This window comes from Drosophila simulans, chromosome 2L, assembly GCF_016746395.2.
Source record: "Drosophila simulans strain w501 chromosome 2L, Prin_Dsim_3.1, whole genome shotgun sequence".
In the NCBI taxonomy this organism is placed as follows: domain Eukaryota; kingdom Metazoa; phylum Arthropoda; class Insecta; order Diptera; family Drosophilidae; genus Drosophila; species Drosophila simulans.
The window spans coordinates 8,455,899-8,475,967 of NC_052520.2; the positions used below are offsets into that span (position 1 = coordinate 8,455,899).

General features: G+C 40.4%; 4 protein-coding genes and 1 non-coding gene across 5 annotated transcripts; 2 read left to right on the plus strand and 3 right to left on the minus strand.

Annotated features, from left to right (window-relative positions):
• Positions 1 to 177: 177 nt before the first annotated feature.
• On the plus strand, positions 178 to 3,113 carry LOC6731537 (angiotensin-converting enzyme-related protein). Its single transcript, XM_002078648.4, has 4 exons — positions 178 to 568; positions 645 to 1,209; positions 1,669 to 2,910; positions 2,970 to 3,113. The coding sequence occupies exons 1-4, from the start codon at positions 521 to 523 to the stop codon at positions 3,005 to 3,007; spliced, it is 1,893 nt and encodes a 630-aa protein (XP_002078684.1). The 5' UTR covers positions 178 to 520; the 3' UTR covers positions 3,008 to 3,113.
• A 712-nt stretch (positions 3,114 to 3,825) lies between these two features.
• Positions 3,826 to 6,154, minus strand: LOC27206516 (trithorax group protein osa). The gene has a single exon (XM_016178619.3). It carries the CDS (start codon positions 6,152 to 6,154, stop codon positions 5,057 to 5,059), a length of 1,098 nt encoding a protein of 365 aa, XP_016024212.1. The 3' UTR covers positions 3,826 to 5,056.
• On the minus strand, positions 6,106 to 6,786 carry LOC27206515 (anaphase-promoting complex subunit 11). The gene has a single exon (XM_039291050.2). It carries the CDS (start codon positions 6,502 to 6,504, stop codon positions 6,247 to 6,249), a length of 258 nt encoding a protein of 85 aa, XP_039146984.1. The 5' UTR covers positions 6,505 to 6,786; the 3' UTR covers positions 6,106 to 6,246.
• Positions 6,787 to 7,301: 515 nt separating this feature from the next.
• On the plus strand, positions 7,302 to 19,790 carry LOC6731541. Its single transcript, XM_016179808.3, has 6 exons — positions 7,302 to 7,551; positions 14,303 to 14,464; positions 14,593 to 14,654; positions 15,281 to 15,458; positions 15,617 to 15,849; positions 18,795 to 19,790. Exons 2-6 carry the CDS (start codon positions 14,445 to 14,447, stop codon positions 19,577 to 19,579), a joined length of 1,278 nt encoding a protein of 425 aa, XP_016024216.1. The 5' UTR covers positions 7,302 to 7,551; positions 14,303 to 14,444; the 3' UTR covers positions 19,580 to 19,790.
• Positions 19,791 to 19,897: 107 nt separating this feature from the next.
• On the minus strand, positions 19,898 to 19,969 carry Trnad-guc. The gene has a single exon. It is a non-coding gene; the product is annotated as a tRNA-Asp (tRNA).
• Positions 19,970 to 20,069: the final 100 nt, after the last annotated feature.

Sequence of the window (20,069 nt, forward strand, 5' to 3'; positions counted from 1 at the left end):
ATAATATAAATTATTCGATTTATTGCTACTTTGTAGAACAAAACTTTGAAGCAAATATAAAATCCCGTAATTTTCAACGAATACCCTACACGATTACGATTAACGGCTTTGCAATGCAATATCAGCTGACTACATTTGAGTTTGGTGTAAAAAATACCGTTAGCGGTGCACTCAACAGCTGAGCAGCGCTCAAGCCAAGCCGCCGATAATGCAGACAACAAGAAAGGTATAAAGCAAAGCAGGTAGATTGGCGGGCAGGTGTAAAATTTCGGAACACGCACACTCTTGTGATTGTGATTGTGTATGAATGCGAGACGGCGTACGCTCTCGCGAACGCTCCTACGAGTATAAAATCCGTTCTCCGTCGCAGCGAGCAGTCAGTATCTCCAGAGCAGCAGCGGCGACGGGAAGACAAAGCAATCTGGATTTAATACGTCCTAGTTTTGGATCCGTATAACTAAAAATTTATAGTGCAAAGTAGCTGAGATAAGCGCGGCTTGACCCGGGAAAGGCGCCAGAGATGGGGGCATGCAATATAACAGTCTTATTGCTGGTCATCATGTTGTGGGTGAGTTATATACGAACACAAACCGCAAGGAATTCGATTATGTTCTATATTTAAACACTTATATATATTTCATTAGCTACCCCATGGTCTATCCATGGGCAATAGCTGCTCGGCATCGGAGCTGGAAGCGCGCAGGTTCTTCGAGCTGGAAAATGAACAACTGCGAAGGCGCTTCCACGAGGAATTCCTGTCCGGCTACAACTATAACACCAATGTAACGGAGGCGAACCGCCAGGCCATGATCGAAGTGTATGCCCGCAATGCGGAGCTGAATAAGCGCCTGGCACAGCAGATAAAGGCCTCCGATTACATTCAGTCCGAGGATGCGGATATACGACGACAGGCCGAGCACCTATCCAAACTGGGCGCATCCGCCCTGAATGCCGACGACTACCTGGCCCTGCAGAATGCCATCAGTTCGATGCAGACGAACTATGCCACCGTCACCGTGTGCTCCTACACCAATCGCAGTGATTGCTCCCTCGCCCTGGAGCCGCACATCCAGGAGCGTCTGTCCCACAGTCGTGATCCTGCCGAACTGGCTTGGTATTGGCGGGAGTGGCACGATAAGTCCGGAACTCCCATGCGACAGAACTTCGCCGAGTACGTGCGACTGACGCGCAAGGCATCTCAGTTGAATGGTAAGTGATGGACGCCTAGATAACCCCATGTCTGACCCGAATCGGGGGAAATTGGTTCGGCCAGCACAGAGAGAAATGGCTTATCCACTTGACATTTATCTGTGGTTAAGTACTTAAGTATTTTCAGTGCCCTTTACAATGTCGTGATATAAGGAAGTTAGGGTGATCCAACTTTAAGAAGAAAAATTTCTACTTATGCGACTTCACACTTCACTTCACAGCTTTATACCATTATCTCACTAAATATTAAAACTTATATTAATTCTAAAAATAATTTACTACCAACTGTCTGGCAATAGTTTTGTATAAAATAGTATTTTTTAATATTAGGTTAATAGAGGTTATCACTTTTTCAGACTTTGCAAAACTTAGTTTTTTTTGCAAATGCTTTCGATTTAATATTAATAGAATTCACATTTAAAATCATGCTTATAATGTAATATTTCTGTCTACTTAAAGGTCACCGCTCCTATGCCGACTACTGGGTGCAGTTCTACGAGGACCCGGACTTTGAGCGACAACTGGATGCCACATTTAAGCAGCTGCTGCCCTTCTATCGACAGCTCCACGGCTACGTTCGCTTTCGTTTGCGGCAGCACTACGGTCCGGATGTGATGCCTGCGGAGGGAAACATACCTATAAGCCTGCTGGGCAACATGTGGGGTCAGTCGTGGAACGAGCTGCTCGATTTGTTTACTCCCTATCCGGAGAAGCCGTTTGTGGACGTGAAGGACGAAATGGAGAAGCAGGGATACACGGTGCAAAAGCTGTTTGAGCTGGGTGACCAGTTCTTTCAGTCGCTCGGAATGCGCGCGCTGCCTCCCAGTTTCTGGAATCTGAGTGTGCTCACCCGTCCCGACGATCGTCAGGTGGTTTGCCACGCCTCCGCCTGGGACTTTTACCAAGACAGCGATGTAAGGATCAAGATGTGCACCGAAGTGGACAGCCACTACTTTTATGTAGTGCATCATGAGCTAGGACACATTCAGTACTATCTGCAATACGAGCAACAGCCGGCTGTCTACCGGGGAGCTCCAAATCCTGGCTTCCATGAAGCTGTGGGCGATGTGATAGCCCTATCGGTGATGTCGGCCAAGCACTTGAAAGCCATTGGTCTGTTCGAAAATGGTAGACTAGACGAAAAGAGTCGAATCAATCAGCTGTTCAAGCAGGCCCTCTCCAAGATTGTCTTCCTGCCCTTTGGCTACGCCGTGGATAAGTATCGCTATGCCGTTTTTCGCAATGAGTTAGATGAGTCGCAATGGAACTGCGGCTTCTGGCAGATGCGCTCCGAGTTTGGCGGCGTCGAGCCACCAGTTTTCCGCACCGAAAAGGACTTTGATCCGCCAGCCAAGTACCACATTGATGCAGATGTGGAATACCTGCGCTACTTTGCCGCCCACATCTTCCAGTTTCAGTTCCACAAGGCTCTGTGCCGCAAGGCCGGACAATATGCGCCCAACAACAGTCGCCTGACGCTGGACAACTGTGATATTTTTGGGAGCAAGGCAGCTGGACGATCACTGAGCCAGTTCCTCTCAAAGGGCAACTCCCGCCATTGGAAGGAGGTGTTGGAGGAGTTCACAGGCGAAACGGAAATGGACCCAGCCGCTCTGCTGGAGTACTTTGAACCGCTCTACCAGTGGCTTAAGCAGGAGAATAGTCGCCTGGGCGTGCCACTGGGCTGGGGACCAACAGACAGTAAGTAATTGAATTTAAAAAGTTACTGCAAACTATAATAAACTTGCATCCCTTTGCAGAAATCCCATCTGATTGCTGTGGAACATTTAGCACCTAGACTGAGCCGTCCCAAACTTGACTTGAGGTTACTAGAACCCGAAAACAAAAATATTGGTTTAGTCTGTCATTAGGAACAAACAAAATAAACTTGATAAGAACGATAATTAATTCAGCATATGCGCATTGATATTTAAATTGATATTTATTGTATCGATTCATTCGTATCGTTTCTTTCGTTTCATTAATAAATTGCCATTACATAATACACTTTTTAACGATATCATCTCACCCACCAACTTTCGTCATAAACAAAATTGTATAAATTATAGCCTTTCGTGAATTGTGTTTCTATCTCAACCACAAAGTTGTATATGTTTCGGTCAGTGTAAATTTTCGATATCTTGCTTGCCTTTTTGTACACAGCAAAAGCGCTCAAAAGTTCATCTCAAATTTATTTGATGCTTCTAACCGGATCCTACTTTGAATAACTCGGATAAAATATGATCGTTAATATCAGTGTTAATGGAAGCTGTTGTTGTATACAACACAAAAAGTATAGAATACAATACACTTTAAAAAATTAAGTCATGACTTCTAAATTTTTCTCACCATCGAAAATTATAAGCTATTGCTTTTGACAAAATGTATTTGTTAACTGGTTATCCTTACACTGAATCCTTATAGGTCATATTTCAGCCGAGATCTTCAAAGATAGGTCAGTGATTACATTTTGCGACTTGTGCTGCAGTATATTTATGATTTCTGCTAATATATCGATGCTTTTGTGATCTGATTGGTATCAAATTTACGCACATTTTGATTTGTAGTCTCTGTTGGAGGAGTGTGTATATGAAAACGAAATAAAGAACAGTCAAATATGATCGTGTGGATTTTAATTCCAATCGTTTAACTTCATAGGGTGATTTAATTTTAGTAGATTATAAGGAATTTGTTTTGAGAAATAAAACAATCTAAGAACTAACAATAAATATTGGAAATTGTATAATTTTTGATTAGGTAATATATGTAAATCTGTTTTCATTTCGCAATCTCCCGCTTTATGCTTGTGATATGGGAGATACCGATGGTATCTACTGCGTTTCATCAATTTTCGCTTTTTAACTGTTACTTGGTAAAAATTGTATATGTATTTAGAATATAAATATTATATGCAATGCGTTCCAGACTTACAAGGCAGTTATCCATGACTGCGGAGTAAGACAAATTTGAACAAATTGGAAAAATATACAACCGAAACTAGTTTAAAATGGTTTTCTGCTTCACGGAACATGCAACTGACTTATAGATCTGAAACGCACTGTACAACTGCTCGGGGGATTTGCTCCAATACTTGAGCTTTACATATATATGCCTAGTTTTTTGTTGTATTTTTAATGATAGGATTATTGGACTAACAGTAAGATCAGCTAGATTTTGCTTTTGAGATGCAGATACATGTTCGTATTATATAATTTTCCAATCGATACGCCATTACGAAACTAAGTCTTAACAGGGCTATAAAATCAATCCAGATATTCATATGTATAGGCCAAGAGTTTAGTTTTGGTTAGTGCTACATGAGTTGGAACAATTTCATTTAGTTTTTGTTGTTGGATAGTATGCATTCTAACAAAACATTTCAGAGTCAACGCAAATAATAGAACTAGATCTATGAATTCGATGCGGAATTTCAAGCATTTTAGATTTATGTTTATACAATTTGAGTAATACATAGATGCATATAAGGATCTTATCCTTTACTACTTAGCGATTATTATTGAATACAAATTTCTTGTGTTTATTATTTAATATTAAACGTGAAAAGTGGTACGCTTACATTCAAAGACATTTTCATCGTTTTGCAAAAAACATTTATAAACCGTTCATATGTTTCGAGATTCAATATCAAGAAGAAGGGACCATGGCAAGCTTTATGAGTTGATAGTTGATAGAGTGAGTGTTGTGTGTGTGGGATCTTTCTGCACTTGAATTTGAATTGACTCTTGGAGAAATGTCGTCTAATTGACCCTTTCCGAAGTGTTGGCAGCGGCTGCTATGTGAATCTGCTTCTGTTCTTGAACTTGGCTTAGTCCAAGAACGGGTTTTGTCATACAGGTCGCGAATGGTGGGTATGTTGGGGATGTTGGTGTGAATGTGGATGCGGCTGGGTGACGCTGCTAATGCTGTGGTTACTGCTGCTGGTGCTAGCTCCGCCTCCACCACCGCCGCCCGCCTTTTGCCTTGTGGGTGGCGGCGGAGGCGGTGCCTGTCTCATGCGCTGCTGCAGGATTCGCGGCAGCTGTGGATGCGCCTTGTGCTGAGCTGGTGGTGCGGGTGGTGGCGCTGGCCTCTGATGGTAATGGTTTGCCGATTGCGACTGCTGCTGTTGTTGCTGCTGCATTTGCTGGTGCTTGCCCATCGAGGAGGCGGCGGATGAGGAGCCAGATGCTCCTGATGTGGAGCTAGTTGAGGCGTGGGATGTGGTCGACCCAGTGGCCAGTTTGGTGGGCAGTCCCCCGCTGGCTGCCGGCGAGGCCATGGCCCTTGAGTTCACAACTCCCGCACTTCCAGCACCGGCAGCATCTGTCAGCTTAGGCAAGGCTACTGGCGCATAGGAGCCATCGTCCTCTTCGTCGGAGCTCAAGGAATTCGCATCCGATGGAGTACGAGACCTCGAGGGCGGCGACAGTGCGTCCTGCTCTTGCAGGAACACACGGAATCCCTGTATCGACTCGTTTAGCGCCCACAGCTGGGACAGCAGCGACAGATCTAACTGCCTCAAACCGTACATCTCCCGTCGCAGAATGGCCAACTGGTTGTCGATGGTGGACGAGGTGGCTCCAGTGCTGCTCGAGCTGTTAGTGGGCGTGTGAACAGCTCCAGCGCTGTGGGTGCTGGAAGCGCGACTGTGCACAGATTCCCGATCACTGAGCGACTCCTGCGTGGACGAAAGACTACCGTGCCGCTGGCTGTGTCCGTGTCCATTGTAGCTACGATTTCGTGACGCCGCCGACGAGGAGGTGGAGGGGCCCAGGTATAGTTCTCCGGCGGCTACGGTCAGTGCGTTAACACTGGACGCCGGCGAGGCTGTGCGGGGATGGGGGCCAATGGCCACAGGAGCCGCCGTAGCGGCGCTCAGACTTTTTGGCAGTGGCGGCAGACCCGTCAAGTGCGGCTGGGCATCGTTGCTGCTGTTCTCCATCATTTGATAAAGCTTACTATGTCTCTACGGTTTCTTCTTACTGCTGATCCTGATCCTCACGGGAATTTAGTAACTAGAACTATAACGCGAGCTTCTTAATGCACGTTGAACTTCCAGCTCTGGCGGCACATGGGGCACTGTTTGTTCAACGGTTGCAGGTTCAGCCACTTGACGATGCAGTGCATGTGGAAGCAATGGGAGCAGACACCCCACACCAGCGGGCAGTCGTCACCGGGCAGAGCGCACTCCGGGCAGGTGCTCTCGAAGGACATGCGACAGATACCGCAGTTCTCGTCATTCGCTATCCAACGCCAAGTTGCAACTCCCGTCCATGACTTGATTGTCACTTTCATTTTGCGCACATTTGTCTCACACTGCAATTGTCTGGTTTGTCGCCGCTTTGCGTTCCACGGAATACGGCTCCTTTGGCCAATGAAGCGGGTGTTTTTCGACCGTTTCCGAATGTTTTTTGCAAAATATTGCCTTTTTTCTTTAGTTAGGCTGCTGAAAATAGGTCGATAGGTCCGATTATCGATTGGCCGATTGGACTTAGAGATGGACGCTGTGTAGATTGAGCTAAGCTGTCGGACAAGCAGTGCGAATTGGGATGACCTGTTATAGTAAACGATATATTTTTAATTTATTGTATATATGTATAGAATTGTTTGAAAAATATGGATATATAAATGATATTTTTGAATATTGTAGCAAAGTGCATTTGATGTGCACTTAGTGATATTTGTTGTTCTGTTATCGATTTTATATATAGATCTACCGCACTTTAGAAAGATATCGGTTCTTGGCGGAAGTATTCAAATTTGGTTTGTTTATAAGAAATCATAGAAAGTACTATTTGCAACAATTAGGTGAATTAAAAGCCTTTCTTCTATAGTTAAATATACTTAAAATAAGTTATTCTTTATCGGCTTGGTAACAGTTGGAATAGTATTTTCAATATCAAGGCCACGAAGCCGCCATCAATTACAATTTTCGGCAATGACAGGTCGGAACCCAGGTCAAATCTTTAATCAGCAATGCGAGCGAATCGTGTGTGAAACAACTTCCGAAAGCTTATGCTCATGCTCCATCGGATTTGATGAGGCTCTAGGGGGCTGGCTGCCTGGTGTTGTTTTGTTGTCGGTGGCTGGTGGAGTTGTTGTCTCCGGTTTATTCGCATTCAGTCAGCCGACGATTGTTGAACCCGACAGACGTGCGCGCAGCTCGATCGATCGATCGTCGAGCTTTACCCGTTTTTCCCACTGTGTTTTTTTCGACAAATTTCGCGTGCAAAGCGTGATCACTGTCAAAAATTGCTTTTGTGTTTTGTCCATGTGTGACGCAGTTTTTAGCAAAGGTTCTGTGAAACTGCGAACGGGCTCAGCATATAAAAAAAAACCCTTGTGAGTGAAAAGAAAGTGCCTGCGGAACGGAGTTGATTTAAAGTTGTGGTGTACTAATTGAAAGAAGCCGCTGCGAAGTGAACGATCTTGTGAGAGTGGAATTAAATCAAAACACAATAAGTGAAGTACAACAGCAGAGCGTTGTTTAAGAACCTGTAATTGAAAACGCACTTGAATACACCCATACAGGCAAGAATAATATTAAAAATAAGCCCAATAATACGCCATACAACACGTTGTTGACCCTGAGCCAGAGCCTCGTGATTTTCCAAGAACAAGTATAAACACCCCACTTTTCCGCTCCTCCCCGAAACAAAAAACCACTCGATGATAGCAATTATTTAGCATAAGAATTTATGTTGCAGTTTATTGCACTCTTTGTGCCGCCTGTTTCTGGAAAAAACCGTTTGCGCCTTGCAGGGAGATTCTGCTACTTGACTTGGTGTTCCGGTTTTTGGTCACGCCCGGGATTTTCTCGAATTCTGCGAATCACTTACATACTGAGTACCAATAAGGCATCCATAAAAAACATGATGTGTTTGTTTGTTTGTGCTCATCAGTTTCCATTGCAATTGCAATGCGAAATTTCAAATCGATATTTGCGATTTATTTCACTTTGATTTGGCTTGCCTTGTCATGTGCCTCGTCCATAAAATGTGGCTAATAAACAAACAATTATGAAATGACGGATTTTTGAAACTCTTTAGCGCCTTAGATACAAAGCCAAATAAACAATTTACAACCGGGCAACACTTTGAAGCTGTGAATTTGGTTATGACTCATCGAATTATGGCTCTTGGTATTCGAATGCTCAATCCTTAACTAGATTGACTCATACTGTTCAATAAAAAGTGATTAATAACATTAAAAGCTTTATACAGTGCCAATTATGCGACTTTTAGTGAAAAACTCCAATTATTTATTTGAAATACTAACTATGTTTAGAAACTATCAAGTTTATTTAGTCCACGCAACCTATTCTGTTTATCTTGCCTTTTGACACAATTTTGATTGATTGTATATATCCCCACGATTAGTTTTTGGTCGTTAACATTCCCGAACTCTTCCTTTCGTCATGTCATATCTAATCTACAATCGTAGACAACCGAAAAAGTGCTGTTATCGTAATAAAGCCATACGCTTCAAAATCAAAGTTAGTCAAAAAACTTTCGAAATCGGGCGAGTTGCATTTGCCTTGCAAACGGTGTGGTGAGGACAACCTGCATTATCGTCAGACGAAATAGAAGTATAAGTGCTATAATATAGCTTTAGTACTCGCGCTATATGGTCGTGAACAATCAAGTGATTACTGATAAAAATTGAAGCAAATGGGTTGACAAACAAAATACTTGGCGGGCAGATTTGGACGAGATAAGTGCCTATACATATAGACGTTTACTCGCAGTGTATTTTAAGGAAGCATCTTGAAAGGAGGAACGTGCTCCGAGTGAATGATTCAAGTAAAAATTACTTATGAGACACCCGTGACTCACTCACCTGAAAAAACAGACAGTGATACAAAATCGCGGAACTGAAAATATCACAATGGAACGAGGATCGCCTACATAAATTGCATTCATTCATAAAAAAGTACGATTTAATCGTTCTAGCCGCAGCATTTAGAAGGGGAACGTAATGTCATGAGAATCTGAATTCTAGAGAAACAGATTCAGATTCACGTAGAGTATTTCCCGTTTACGCTGGAATTACTTTTATATTCAGGGTCTTTTCGATCCACTCAATTAATGGACAAACAATTAAGGGAACCTTTGCTGTTAATCGCAGCTATTATCTCTGTGAATAAGAAAAAAACCATTTTGTTTTAGTGTATTAATTGATTACGGTAAACGTTGTGGAGCAACAAGGTGAAATATACTTCTCAATGGGCGATTTATGGCACTATCTTAAAATCATGCTGGTTTTTATGCCTTAAAAGTATTTAGAAGGTTTAATTTAAAATTTAATACCCTTTAATAATCTTTGATTTTGCATTATCAATTAATGATGTTTATTGAGCTAAGTTATTTTTATACATTCAATTCCGGTTTCATTTATTATATAAAGCTGTGGTGAGAATAACTTCAGTACTTCCTTTTTTAAATTATCTGGTAGCTTAATGGAAAGTATATTTTGATTTCCAAGTGAATGTTATAAATAATCGAATTTAAAAGTTATTAATGCTAACAAAATGGCTATTAAGGCAGAAAGTCAAGCCGCCAACAGACACGAATCGATAATATTTGTGCGGTCCATTACACTTGAGTTTGAGTTACTAATTCATAAGATAAACAGAGAACAACGCGTGTGCTCCAAAAACTGAAAGATATTGAAAAAACATTCGAGAATCGATCTGCAGTTGCGAAAACGACAGGGTGCGGAAAGTTTTCGGTTGCCAAGTGAAACTCGGCGGCAATGCAGGTCCAACTCGATCGGAATACAAGTCAGTCTCTGATGTCTGATGCCTGTCAAAGCCTAAAAACTGAAACGAGGCCAATGCACGCCACTTGTCGTCTGGGGTTTTTAGTTTGCCATGAACCGATCGGGGCACTATATACATATATATGTTTATAACATACATATGTTCATAACCGCGTTGCAAGTCGGGCTGCGGTTAATGACACCTGGGTTCGATCTTTCTGGGCACTTATAGAGACTGATTCCGAGATGCCCGATGCGTGTGAATGATTTTATTTGACGGGTTATTGTAATTTACACTTCAGATTTAAACCAAAAATCAACAGCAAACAACCATCTGTTGATTTTCGAAGCCGGAAAATGAGTATCCAAAATGGTGGGAATCGTACCCGAGCATCGTAAATCAAATTGAGATATTAATACCCCCAAAGTGATAACAAAATTTCCAAAATTCTCACAAATACTCCCTAAAAACTTGTAAGAGCATTAGAAATGTTAGGTTACTCAGGAATTTTCAGTACCCATATAGGTTATCATTCATTATTTACTTATTTACTTAAATGTAGATACATATGTGCATTTTTAGCCTCGCAATATTTCAAACAATGCCAAGCTCAATTAAATGAAGTGGGAACTCGATTTGAATTTCTACTTAGCAAACACACGATAGAAATGGAATAATGAATAATATAATAGATCATGTTGATAAAAATACACGTTTCTCTCCTGCAATGCAAAAAAAAAAAAAAAAAAAAAAATTGAGTAGTAAGCCAACTTTTTTACGCTTTTGAACTTTTCGGTGATTTTCCAGTGAGAGATTCTAGATAATGTTTATTATATTATATATGGGCGTGTATATATATATATTTTACTGCCACAAAACTCGTTTGGTTGTCGTAAAATCTTTTATGTGGTTAAAGAGAGGGAATGGGTTGACTGACAGGCGTATTAAAAGTTAATTAAGTAAAGTGCATAAAGTGCAGTCTTTCAAATTGAAACCGCTAAGTTAAAGATTTTCTCCATTAATAGTGCAATAGGAAAGATTTCCATAGTTAATCTGACTTGTGGAAATGGGTTATGCATATGAATTTCAGTTTCGTTTTTATTGTAATTTTGTTTGAAAGAATTCACCGCATTGCATGCATCGCTCGAGTGACTCGCGAAATTATACATTGTAATCCGATTGTTATTGTTCGCATTTTCAGTTTTGGTGCTGAATTTGTTTTTCACTCTGTGCGGAAGTATTCGGTCGCAAAGTTTTTACCTGTGGCATGCGATATTTTTCTGTCAAATTACCAAAACAATTCAATTTCGACCCAGTTCAAAGGTCAGGTAAAAAAAAGGAGAGAACTACAAAGAACTGCTGTTTGCTTTGTCAGGTTTGCTTAACGAGATATTAATCGCAAACTTTTCACAGCCCATTAAAAAGACAGAGACAACTTAAATGATTTTCGCTGAATGCTTTTAAATTGTTTACCCTAATTAATGACTCGGAAAAGGGTTGGTATATGGCAAATTGAAGCTGACTAAGTGGCTAAGCTTTTGTCCACAAATTATGATTTTTTTCACTAAGCTTCAGCAAAAGTTGTTTGACTTGTTTCAAGGTAATTCACATTTATGTCAAGATAATTTATAATTACAGTTAAGTTTTAATTTATAGAGATTTTTAGTAAGCACACTTTATTCGTTTAGAAGATTGTTCGAAAAAATGGAATTTTTTAAATTTATTGGCTGATCTAAACTGAAACAAAAGTTTAAATTTAGAAATTTGGCTATAATACACTTTCTAGCGAAAAAGTTGTCATAATAAGAAAAATGTTATATGGAATTACACTTGTTTCTGAAATCCCATTAGCTTACCTAATTCCAATATTTCTCCAACCCCCCTCGTGGTGTGTTGTATAACGCCATAACGCCATTCGAATTGGAATGAGTTTCACGCATAAAACGTGTAGACATCAACAAATTGCATTACACGGCTTAAAGTAACAGTGACAACGAAAAGGTAGCAACAAAATGAGTGCTATTCATTTCAGCGCAGCTGATTGACATTCAATTACCAATGGCCCCACCCCCAACCCCTTTCACGTCATCGTAGCAACTTTAATGAGTGTTGAGCGCTTTTCAATTCAACTGTCGTCGAAATGCTTCGAATGCTATGAATGCTACGAATATATCTACGGCTTTATCAAAAGACAAACAATTGATCGATTGTCGCAGCTGGGTCTCACATGATCATGATTCGCTGTGGTCTATGAACTCAGGAGCAGCTTACACACGAATGTTTAAATTTCTTTTTTTTTTCGGTGTTAAACATATCTTTACAACCGGCAAACAATCGTTTTGGTTCTTGACACCTTAAAGTCAAATCAAATCGGGGAGTTAACTTATCTGCACTCAAAGAAGAGATTAGGTTCGTAGAATGAACTTGAAGATAAACCAAAAAAGAGGTCTGAGCAACAAAAAATTGTTAAGCTGGCGCAATAAAAGTAGTCATTAACAAATTAACTAGTAATTTAGGGCTATAAAATATTATAAAAAAAAAATAATAAACGTATTCATCTACACTGGATCACTTGGTTTCACGGCTCAGTTTGTTGAACTCTGTTTAGGGAGTTGTCCTTATCAGCTCGCTTGAATTCAATTAGCAATCTTTTGATAAGAACTTACAAAACTGAATTAGTAATCTATTGATATGACTTTACAAAACTGAATTAGTAATCTATTGATATGACTTTACAAAACTGAATTTGCAATCTATTGATAAGATTGTAAGGAACAGAAAACGCTGATAGCAAAGAGACAAAGCTTGTGAGTAAAGGAGATTTTTCGTCAGCCCAAAAGTATGCTTATTGGGGAACCTTGGGTGGATCCACACCTCACACCACTCCACCCAAAACCACCCCCTCGCACCCACTCACCTGTGCAGAGAATGTGGCCTCAATTTGCAGAAGCGCTTATCGTTCAAAGCGTTAAGTAAACGCAGGCAGGCAAACACGAGTACATGTGTAGCGAGGTTATCTTCGTGTGTGCACGGTGCAAGTTTAAAAAGTTTCAATTACTCCACCAACACACGCCCACACTCACACACACACACGGAGACAGAAGTGCAAGGCTTGAGCAGGTGTCACAATACTGCAACAGGTTACAGTGGGACAAGATTAGGCCACATTGAAGTAAATTAGTCCATGCTTGTATTTGACACATTAATTTTAAATCAAGGATTTGAAATTAAATTAAACTTACATTTAAGCAAAGTCAAATTTCATATTATTTTCTTTTTTAAACTTATTAAAATGAACACTGTCTATAAACTGCGCGTTAAGCTCCTTGAATGTCTGCGAAATAATGCGAACGGAATTTAAGCTGAACGGCATAGAATGCGATAACGGTTGCTCATAAATTATAAAATATTCTTGCACTTTTAATCTGATAATGTTGGGGACGCGCCTCGCCACCTGACCCACGGTGCACAAGAGAGCGCCAAAAAGAGAGAGTTGGCGCTGTTTAATGGGGAGAGCAAAAGAGCGCCTAAAATAGTTAAAAATTGTCGCAAAATCATCACTCTCCGGCAGTAATCTATCATGCGCGATCGATCAATGGCTCTCTAAAACTGTCTCTGCCCCTGCCCACCTCCCCCCGCCATGGCTCCACTTGCAGAGAGATGAGTTCATAAAGTGGGTGAAAGAGAGCGTTCTCCAGTAGCTCCTCTCAAATCTACTCACTTTTATCACACACACGTACACTCAAAAAAATTTCAATGGAAATATTATTCTCATTGAAAAATTAAATATTTCGTTAAATTATATTATTTAACGAATAGCTAAAGAATTCGAGACATACTAAAATAAATTGCCGGGAATGTATTACTTTTGGTTCTGGTTTTACAAGGTAAACGTGTCGTATGAGCAATATTTTGGTGCAACGACGCCATTAAACTACGCTTCAATTCAAATAAATAAATTCCGTTTTCCTATAACATAAAACCAAATATTCGAGGTTATGCTAAAAAAGATTTAAATATATTCATAAGAACATATTGTTATTTTAAAATTTGGCTTACTAAAAATCGTAAACCAATTTCTTGAAATTTACTAGCGTGTTTCCCTCAGTGTAGAGTGGAGAGCGGGTGGAGAGCGCCATCAGAGCGCGATTTGGGGCCACTTCATGTGCCGATAAAAGCTGTCTCCACACGCTCACCGCTCGCCACTGAAAAAAAATTTCTGGAACGAGTCACACGCACCGCACGTTCCTCCGCAGAAAGGCAATAAAAACAATAACAACATAACTCGTCCTCGTCGAACAAATCCGAATTTAATTTATTATTCCCAAACAGAAATCATAAATTAATCAAAGCATTGTTACAACACAACAACGATTTTCGGACTCGGATTCTCTTCATTTTTTATTCTGGCGGAGAGTAAATAAAGTCAAGAAAGCAAGAGGAAGAGGAAGAGCGGTAGGGAGCCAACAACAAAATGTGCCGCTGCTGTCAAAAGTGAGTAAACGCTACGAATTCCCCCCTCCCCCCACCGCGCTTGACAACTTGCTCCGCATTCGAGCCAACAATTCACTTGGCTAACACACATTCCGAATTGCCTTTTCTTTACCCATTTCCATTTGTAGCTGCTGGGAAGATTTCTACTGGAATTGCTTCGAGGAGCGTTTCTGCTACGACGAATCAATCGGTAAGTTTTCGAGCTACTTTGATTTGGGCAGTTGACGGATACGGATACTCTGGTTACGGTTACCTGAAATGAGTACGAGTACGAGTACTTCGGCTACTGCCACTCACATACTCACTCTCTTCGCACGCCACACGCACACACACATACACGAGAAACTAATAAGATCTTGAAACGCACAATGCTACGGCGATTTTTGCGCGATTTAACGTGTTTGGCATTTGGAATCGAGTACGAGTCGTAAAAGGAAAAAATAAAACACAAGCAGATAAATCAGTTTTATGGCACTTTTTGCCAAACTTGCATATAGGGTATCTCAAAAAGTTTCGCTTAAGTAAGCTGCGACAAGTTTTGTTTACATAAATGTTAGCATATAAAGAAAGGTAAAATAGTTTTATTATTTTAAATAAAAAAATTAATAATAATAAGTAAAAACAATTTAACGAGAGAATGTTCGAGTGATGGAGTTGGGCTTATAGCTCAGATTAAATTCGTTTTCCGTAGAAGACTCACATTTTGTTTGGAAATGAAATTCAAGAAGAGAAGACTCGGAAGTTTCTGGAATAAATTTGTTTATAAGACTACTGTTTTTTTTCACTTATTAATTTCTGCTCTTCTTTGCCCCTCAGCCAACTACAATCCCGAGGAGGACGAGGACTACTTGGCGTCCAGGAAGAATGGCCAGATCATTGGACGCATACAGCCGACATCGGCGGATAATAATAATTCGCTGACGGTGCCGCAGCCGATTTGCGATCAGCCGCAAATGAGGCAGGGCAACTCGAGCTTGGGCCTGAGCCTAATGAGGTACTAATAGATAGATCAAATCCCGATCCAGAGATCGCATTTCGCACTTTGTTTGGTTGGCTGGCGATTAGCGATTAATTGGCATGCTCGTGTTGGCTTACTGTTGGCCATATCAATTGACATATAACCAATATCTGCTTTCTTTGTGGCCCTTTTAGCGCCAAGATCCACGAGGAGGACTATCGTCGGGAGACACAGATCAATGTGCCCAACCTGGGGCCGGAGATACTGGCGGTGTTTGCCAACTCGCAAATCTTCCAGGACCATCAACCCACCAAGCTAAACCGGATCAGCACCAAGACCTATTTGGCCGGAATCCATTCGCCGAATCGCGAGATGCCGACAACTCCGCGGCTCAGCGATCAGGATCGATTGCTGCGACGTCTGGAAGGTAATGATGGCCCCAGTGGTGCACACACCCCACTTTTGGGTGGTGCTGGTAATGGTAAAAGCAGCGGCAAGAGCACCCGCAGCAGCAGCATCGTGTCCAGCGGTGTGCCCAAGGTCAAGTTCTATCTGAACTGAGTTTCGATGGCATCGATGGGTTTTGGGGTTCAATGGGTACTAGCAGTATTTGTGCCAAAGATTGAGGAGCTCTCTCAATACGGATATAATCAATGGGAGAGTGACCAATATCGCCAAAATGTGACTTAATATTATTAAATAATTAGCTGTAAGTGTTGCTACACAATATTCGATAGAGACAACAATGCCAGTGTGGCTGGCATTTAGTATTATCTATACTCCTAAGTAGCCTAGCTTAAGTTAACTTAAACGTTTACCATTTAAGTCTTAATTGTTGGACCTTGTAATTGTTTAGTCCTAAGCGACAAAGAGCAAACAGTATGATTTTCATAAAGTTTTTAAACAAAAATTTCGCTTGGTTTTCACTTTTACGCTTAACATATTTTATATATACATATTTAGGTGTTATTTAAATTGATTGACTGACTTCATCTTTAGGTAAAAGTTCTGATTAATACAACATCGCATTTTAGCAAATTATTTTGTGCACTTTGAACAATTGCTTTGTTTGTCAAGTTGGCATTACTCAACAGCTTTTACTAATTGCATGGGACTGGGATCGCTTAGTCAAACATATTCACATGCTAAGCGTTCAGTTTTCAGATACATTTCTCAGAAGTGGTTGAAATGATTTCACTGAGAAGCTACGAAAATCAAAAATTAAAAAGGGAATCTTAAAAATGCACAAGCAATATTTGAACAAATTTCCAAGATGCTATGAAAAGCAAATTTCTTATTTGCTCAAACAATTATTAAAAATTTTGCAATCAAAATTTTTCCGCAGGCTTGACTCACAATCCATTAACCCGATTTGACTTAAAAAAAAAAAAGAAATTCATTCATTCGAACCTCCAAACGAGGAAGAGCGGAAAAGAACAAATCTGGAACCGAGTCCAAATTTAATTAACAATTTTATTTCTCAATGACGCAGACAGCACCTTAAGGTACCGGTTCCATCTGGAGTTATAAAAAAAAAGGAAACATATTTTGCTGCACGTCACACATTTGTTATCACAATCGGGAGCAGAGATAAAACCATAGCCAATTGGAGATGATTTAATGGGCTTATTAGGCCTGCGCCACTGATTTATCGCAATATTCGAAAATTGGTTAATCACAGCGATCAACTTATTCCACCCAACCCATTCCATCAGCAAAACGAACCCGAACGCAATTAGTCAAATTTTCGATTTTCTTATCGAGACCATAAATGAGTGTTAACAGCAAATAAACATACAGGGAATATGAATATTTCTGCACATTTATGTATTTTGTCCAAAATACACGTATGGGTACTTTTTTTTATAGATAAGAAACTCGAGCTGGTAATCAGTTTTATTTCCTCAGCTTTTCCTTAGCTGATAAAAGTAAAGAAATCGTCAAATTGGTAGAAATTTAGAGCTGTCATTTCATTCTATAGAAACTCATTTAGAAACTCCAAGCAAAAATGATAACATATATCATCTTCACTTGTTTTAGTTTAATTGAAAAATAATCAATACATGAGTATATCTATAGAAAATAAATTCTGTGCTTATATTTTGTATGTTAAATATACACATATATATTGATCTTTTCAATTGCAATATTTAAACAGCAGGTGTTGTATGTATCAATATTTAACAAATCGTGTTTAATTGATTGTATGTTCGAATAATCTCAGGTTTCATTTCGAAATAAAACAAAACATTAACAACGATCAGTGCGAAATTGTACAATAAACAATTAATAGCCCAGTTTCGGTGAATTGTCATTCAAGTTTTATGCACGGGACTATTTTCATTTTTATTTATACTTGTAAATTATATTGTTATACGTGTGTATGATATCTTAACTATATTCACGTAGTTGGATGACTTTTCCGATTCGCCAGTCGAGGGCTCCTGTACGTTTATAGCTGCTTTGTTTTGGGTATTTCCCCATCTATATCATATTATTTCGTCAGAACCTTATACCTTATACATTATACCTTATACCTTATAAAGCTGACGTTTATTGTCGATTGACGATACTAAACTCCAGACGTCATCTTGTATCGTTTAACACATTTTGCTTTCTCGATATAGGATCTGAGTAGTTTTCGATTAATAACTATTAAGCAGTTAAATTAATTATTTCATAAGTATCTTTACATATTTTTACATACTTCTATAGTAGTATAATCTTTAACTGCAGCTTTATTTTATCTTACTTTTATATTTATTTTTACAAATAAACTATGAAAGCGACTTTACTAAGTTTTGTATTTGACAATTGCCTTGAAAGCGCATTGTTGTTATCCAAATAAGGAAAATTGCAAATATATACTAAAATATTAAGTGAATCAGAATGAATACTATAAAAAATAATACTGATAAGAAAATCGTGCGACTCTTTTGATGCTTAAATGCATCTTACAAGCAAATGGGTATTTGTTGTGAAAATCCGAATTATAAGTCAAATTAAATTTATAAATCTTAAGAGTAAAGAAATAGTCAAAAGAAGGCAAGAATAAAAATCTATTAAATTTACTATAGAACTATTAAGTGAGTTCCGCCTCTAAAATTTCCATTTTGGCCATTGTCGAGGGCTACCTTTTATCTGCAAATATCTTTGCTATCTGCCATGAACTCAACCCTTATCTTGTTTGCCAACCTTTTATGCGTCTTACTTGTCATCTACTTTTCCAACTTTTCCAGAGATACCATTGTCTTCTCTGACAGCTGGCTAATTAGGGTACATTGAAATCAGGACAATATCTCTAAATAATTTGGGTTTTGTCACTTGCGAATGCAGAACACTTCTTAAGATGAGTATCCCTTCTTTTTGCAGGAGATGCTACTGATGCGAGAACAGTTTCAGCCGAGAAGCGGATCACCTTCACCCTGGCTCCCAGTTCCGCCGAATGCTCGCCGTCGGGTAGCCAAACGACACTTACGCCCAAAAAGTTCGAAGCCATTGCCGAGGAGGAGAAGGAGGACGACAAGGCCGATGAGGAGGAGGAGGAGGAGATCATGGAGGAGGTGGTGCTGCGACCTCGCCTCATTGACCGGCATCCCCATCTGCTGGCCAATCCCAGTGGCCTGACGACCACGCCCAAACGGATCCTCCGGTCCGCAAAGAGCGTTCCGCACATGAATGTCCGCTCGTCGGCCAGTGAGACGGATATATTCTCCATTAGCGGTACGATGACCGGAAGCAGTCAGATCAGCATGACGCCGGAGGTGCCATCGATATCGTTTAGTAATCTGCCGAAGAACTACGAGGACACGCCCACCATCGAGAAGTACAGGGTATCGCAGAGTCTCTATTCCATTCAGACGGCGAATGCTGCTCGGGCCACACAAGATGATTACTCCATGCCGCGCTACTTCCGTCGATCTGCCATGCTATTGACCCAGAGCTCTGAGGTCCTGCCCGGCGCCAGTTCACTGGCCTCCATGTCGCCATCGATGGCCTCGTCCTCTGCCTCGCCCGGATCCTCCAAGGACGAGCTGCGTCGCCCAGAAAAGGAGAAGAGCAAACGACTCCAGATGCTGCGTGGCAATCTACCGCCCTTACTTATTCATTCCGTGTCCTTCAAACGAAATCGCGACGAGGGCAAGCAGGTTGACTAGTCGCACTGCAGATACACATATTTATTTGTTAACCACTTTGTCCATGTTTTTAATGTTTTAAATGTATTAGCCTTTAGTACCTGCTTATGCGTTTTCTGTATTATCTTCTAAGCAATGACCTTGTCCAAACAATTCCTCAGTATTCGGATGTACTTCATTTTGAATTAATGATTGATATTACAAAATAAATTGTATTTTACCACAAAAAACAACAGTTAAAAAGATCGTACTTAATAAATGTTTATTAAAATCTAAATGATATCAATATGTACCATTTTAAATGAAAAAAACCGAAAAGGAAAAAAGAAATTTACATCTCTCCCCGACGGGGAATTGAACCCCGGTCTCCCGCGTGACAGGCGGGGATACTAACCACTATACTATCGAGGATGTTGTGCACAACGCGTCAAAATCGGTTTTTCCGTTTGCGGAATGTGAATGCTTGTTCCAATTTCATCTGTTTCCCATTTTTACTCTGAAGACAGTGCGC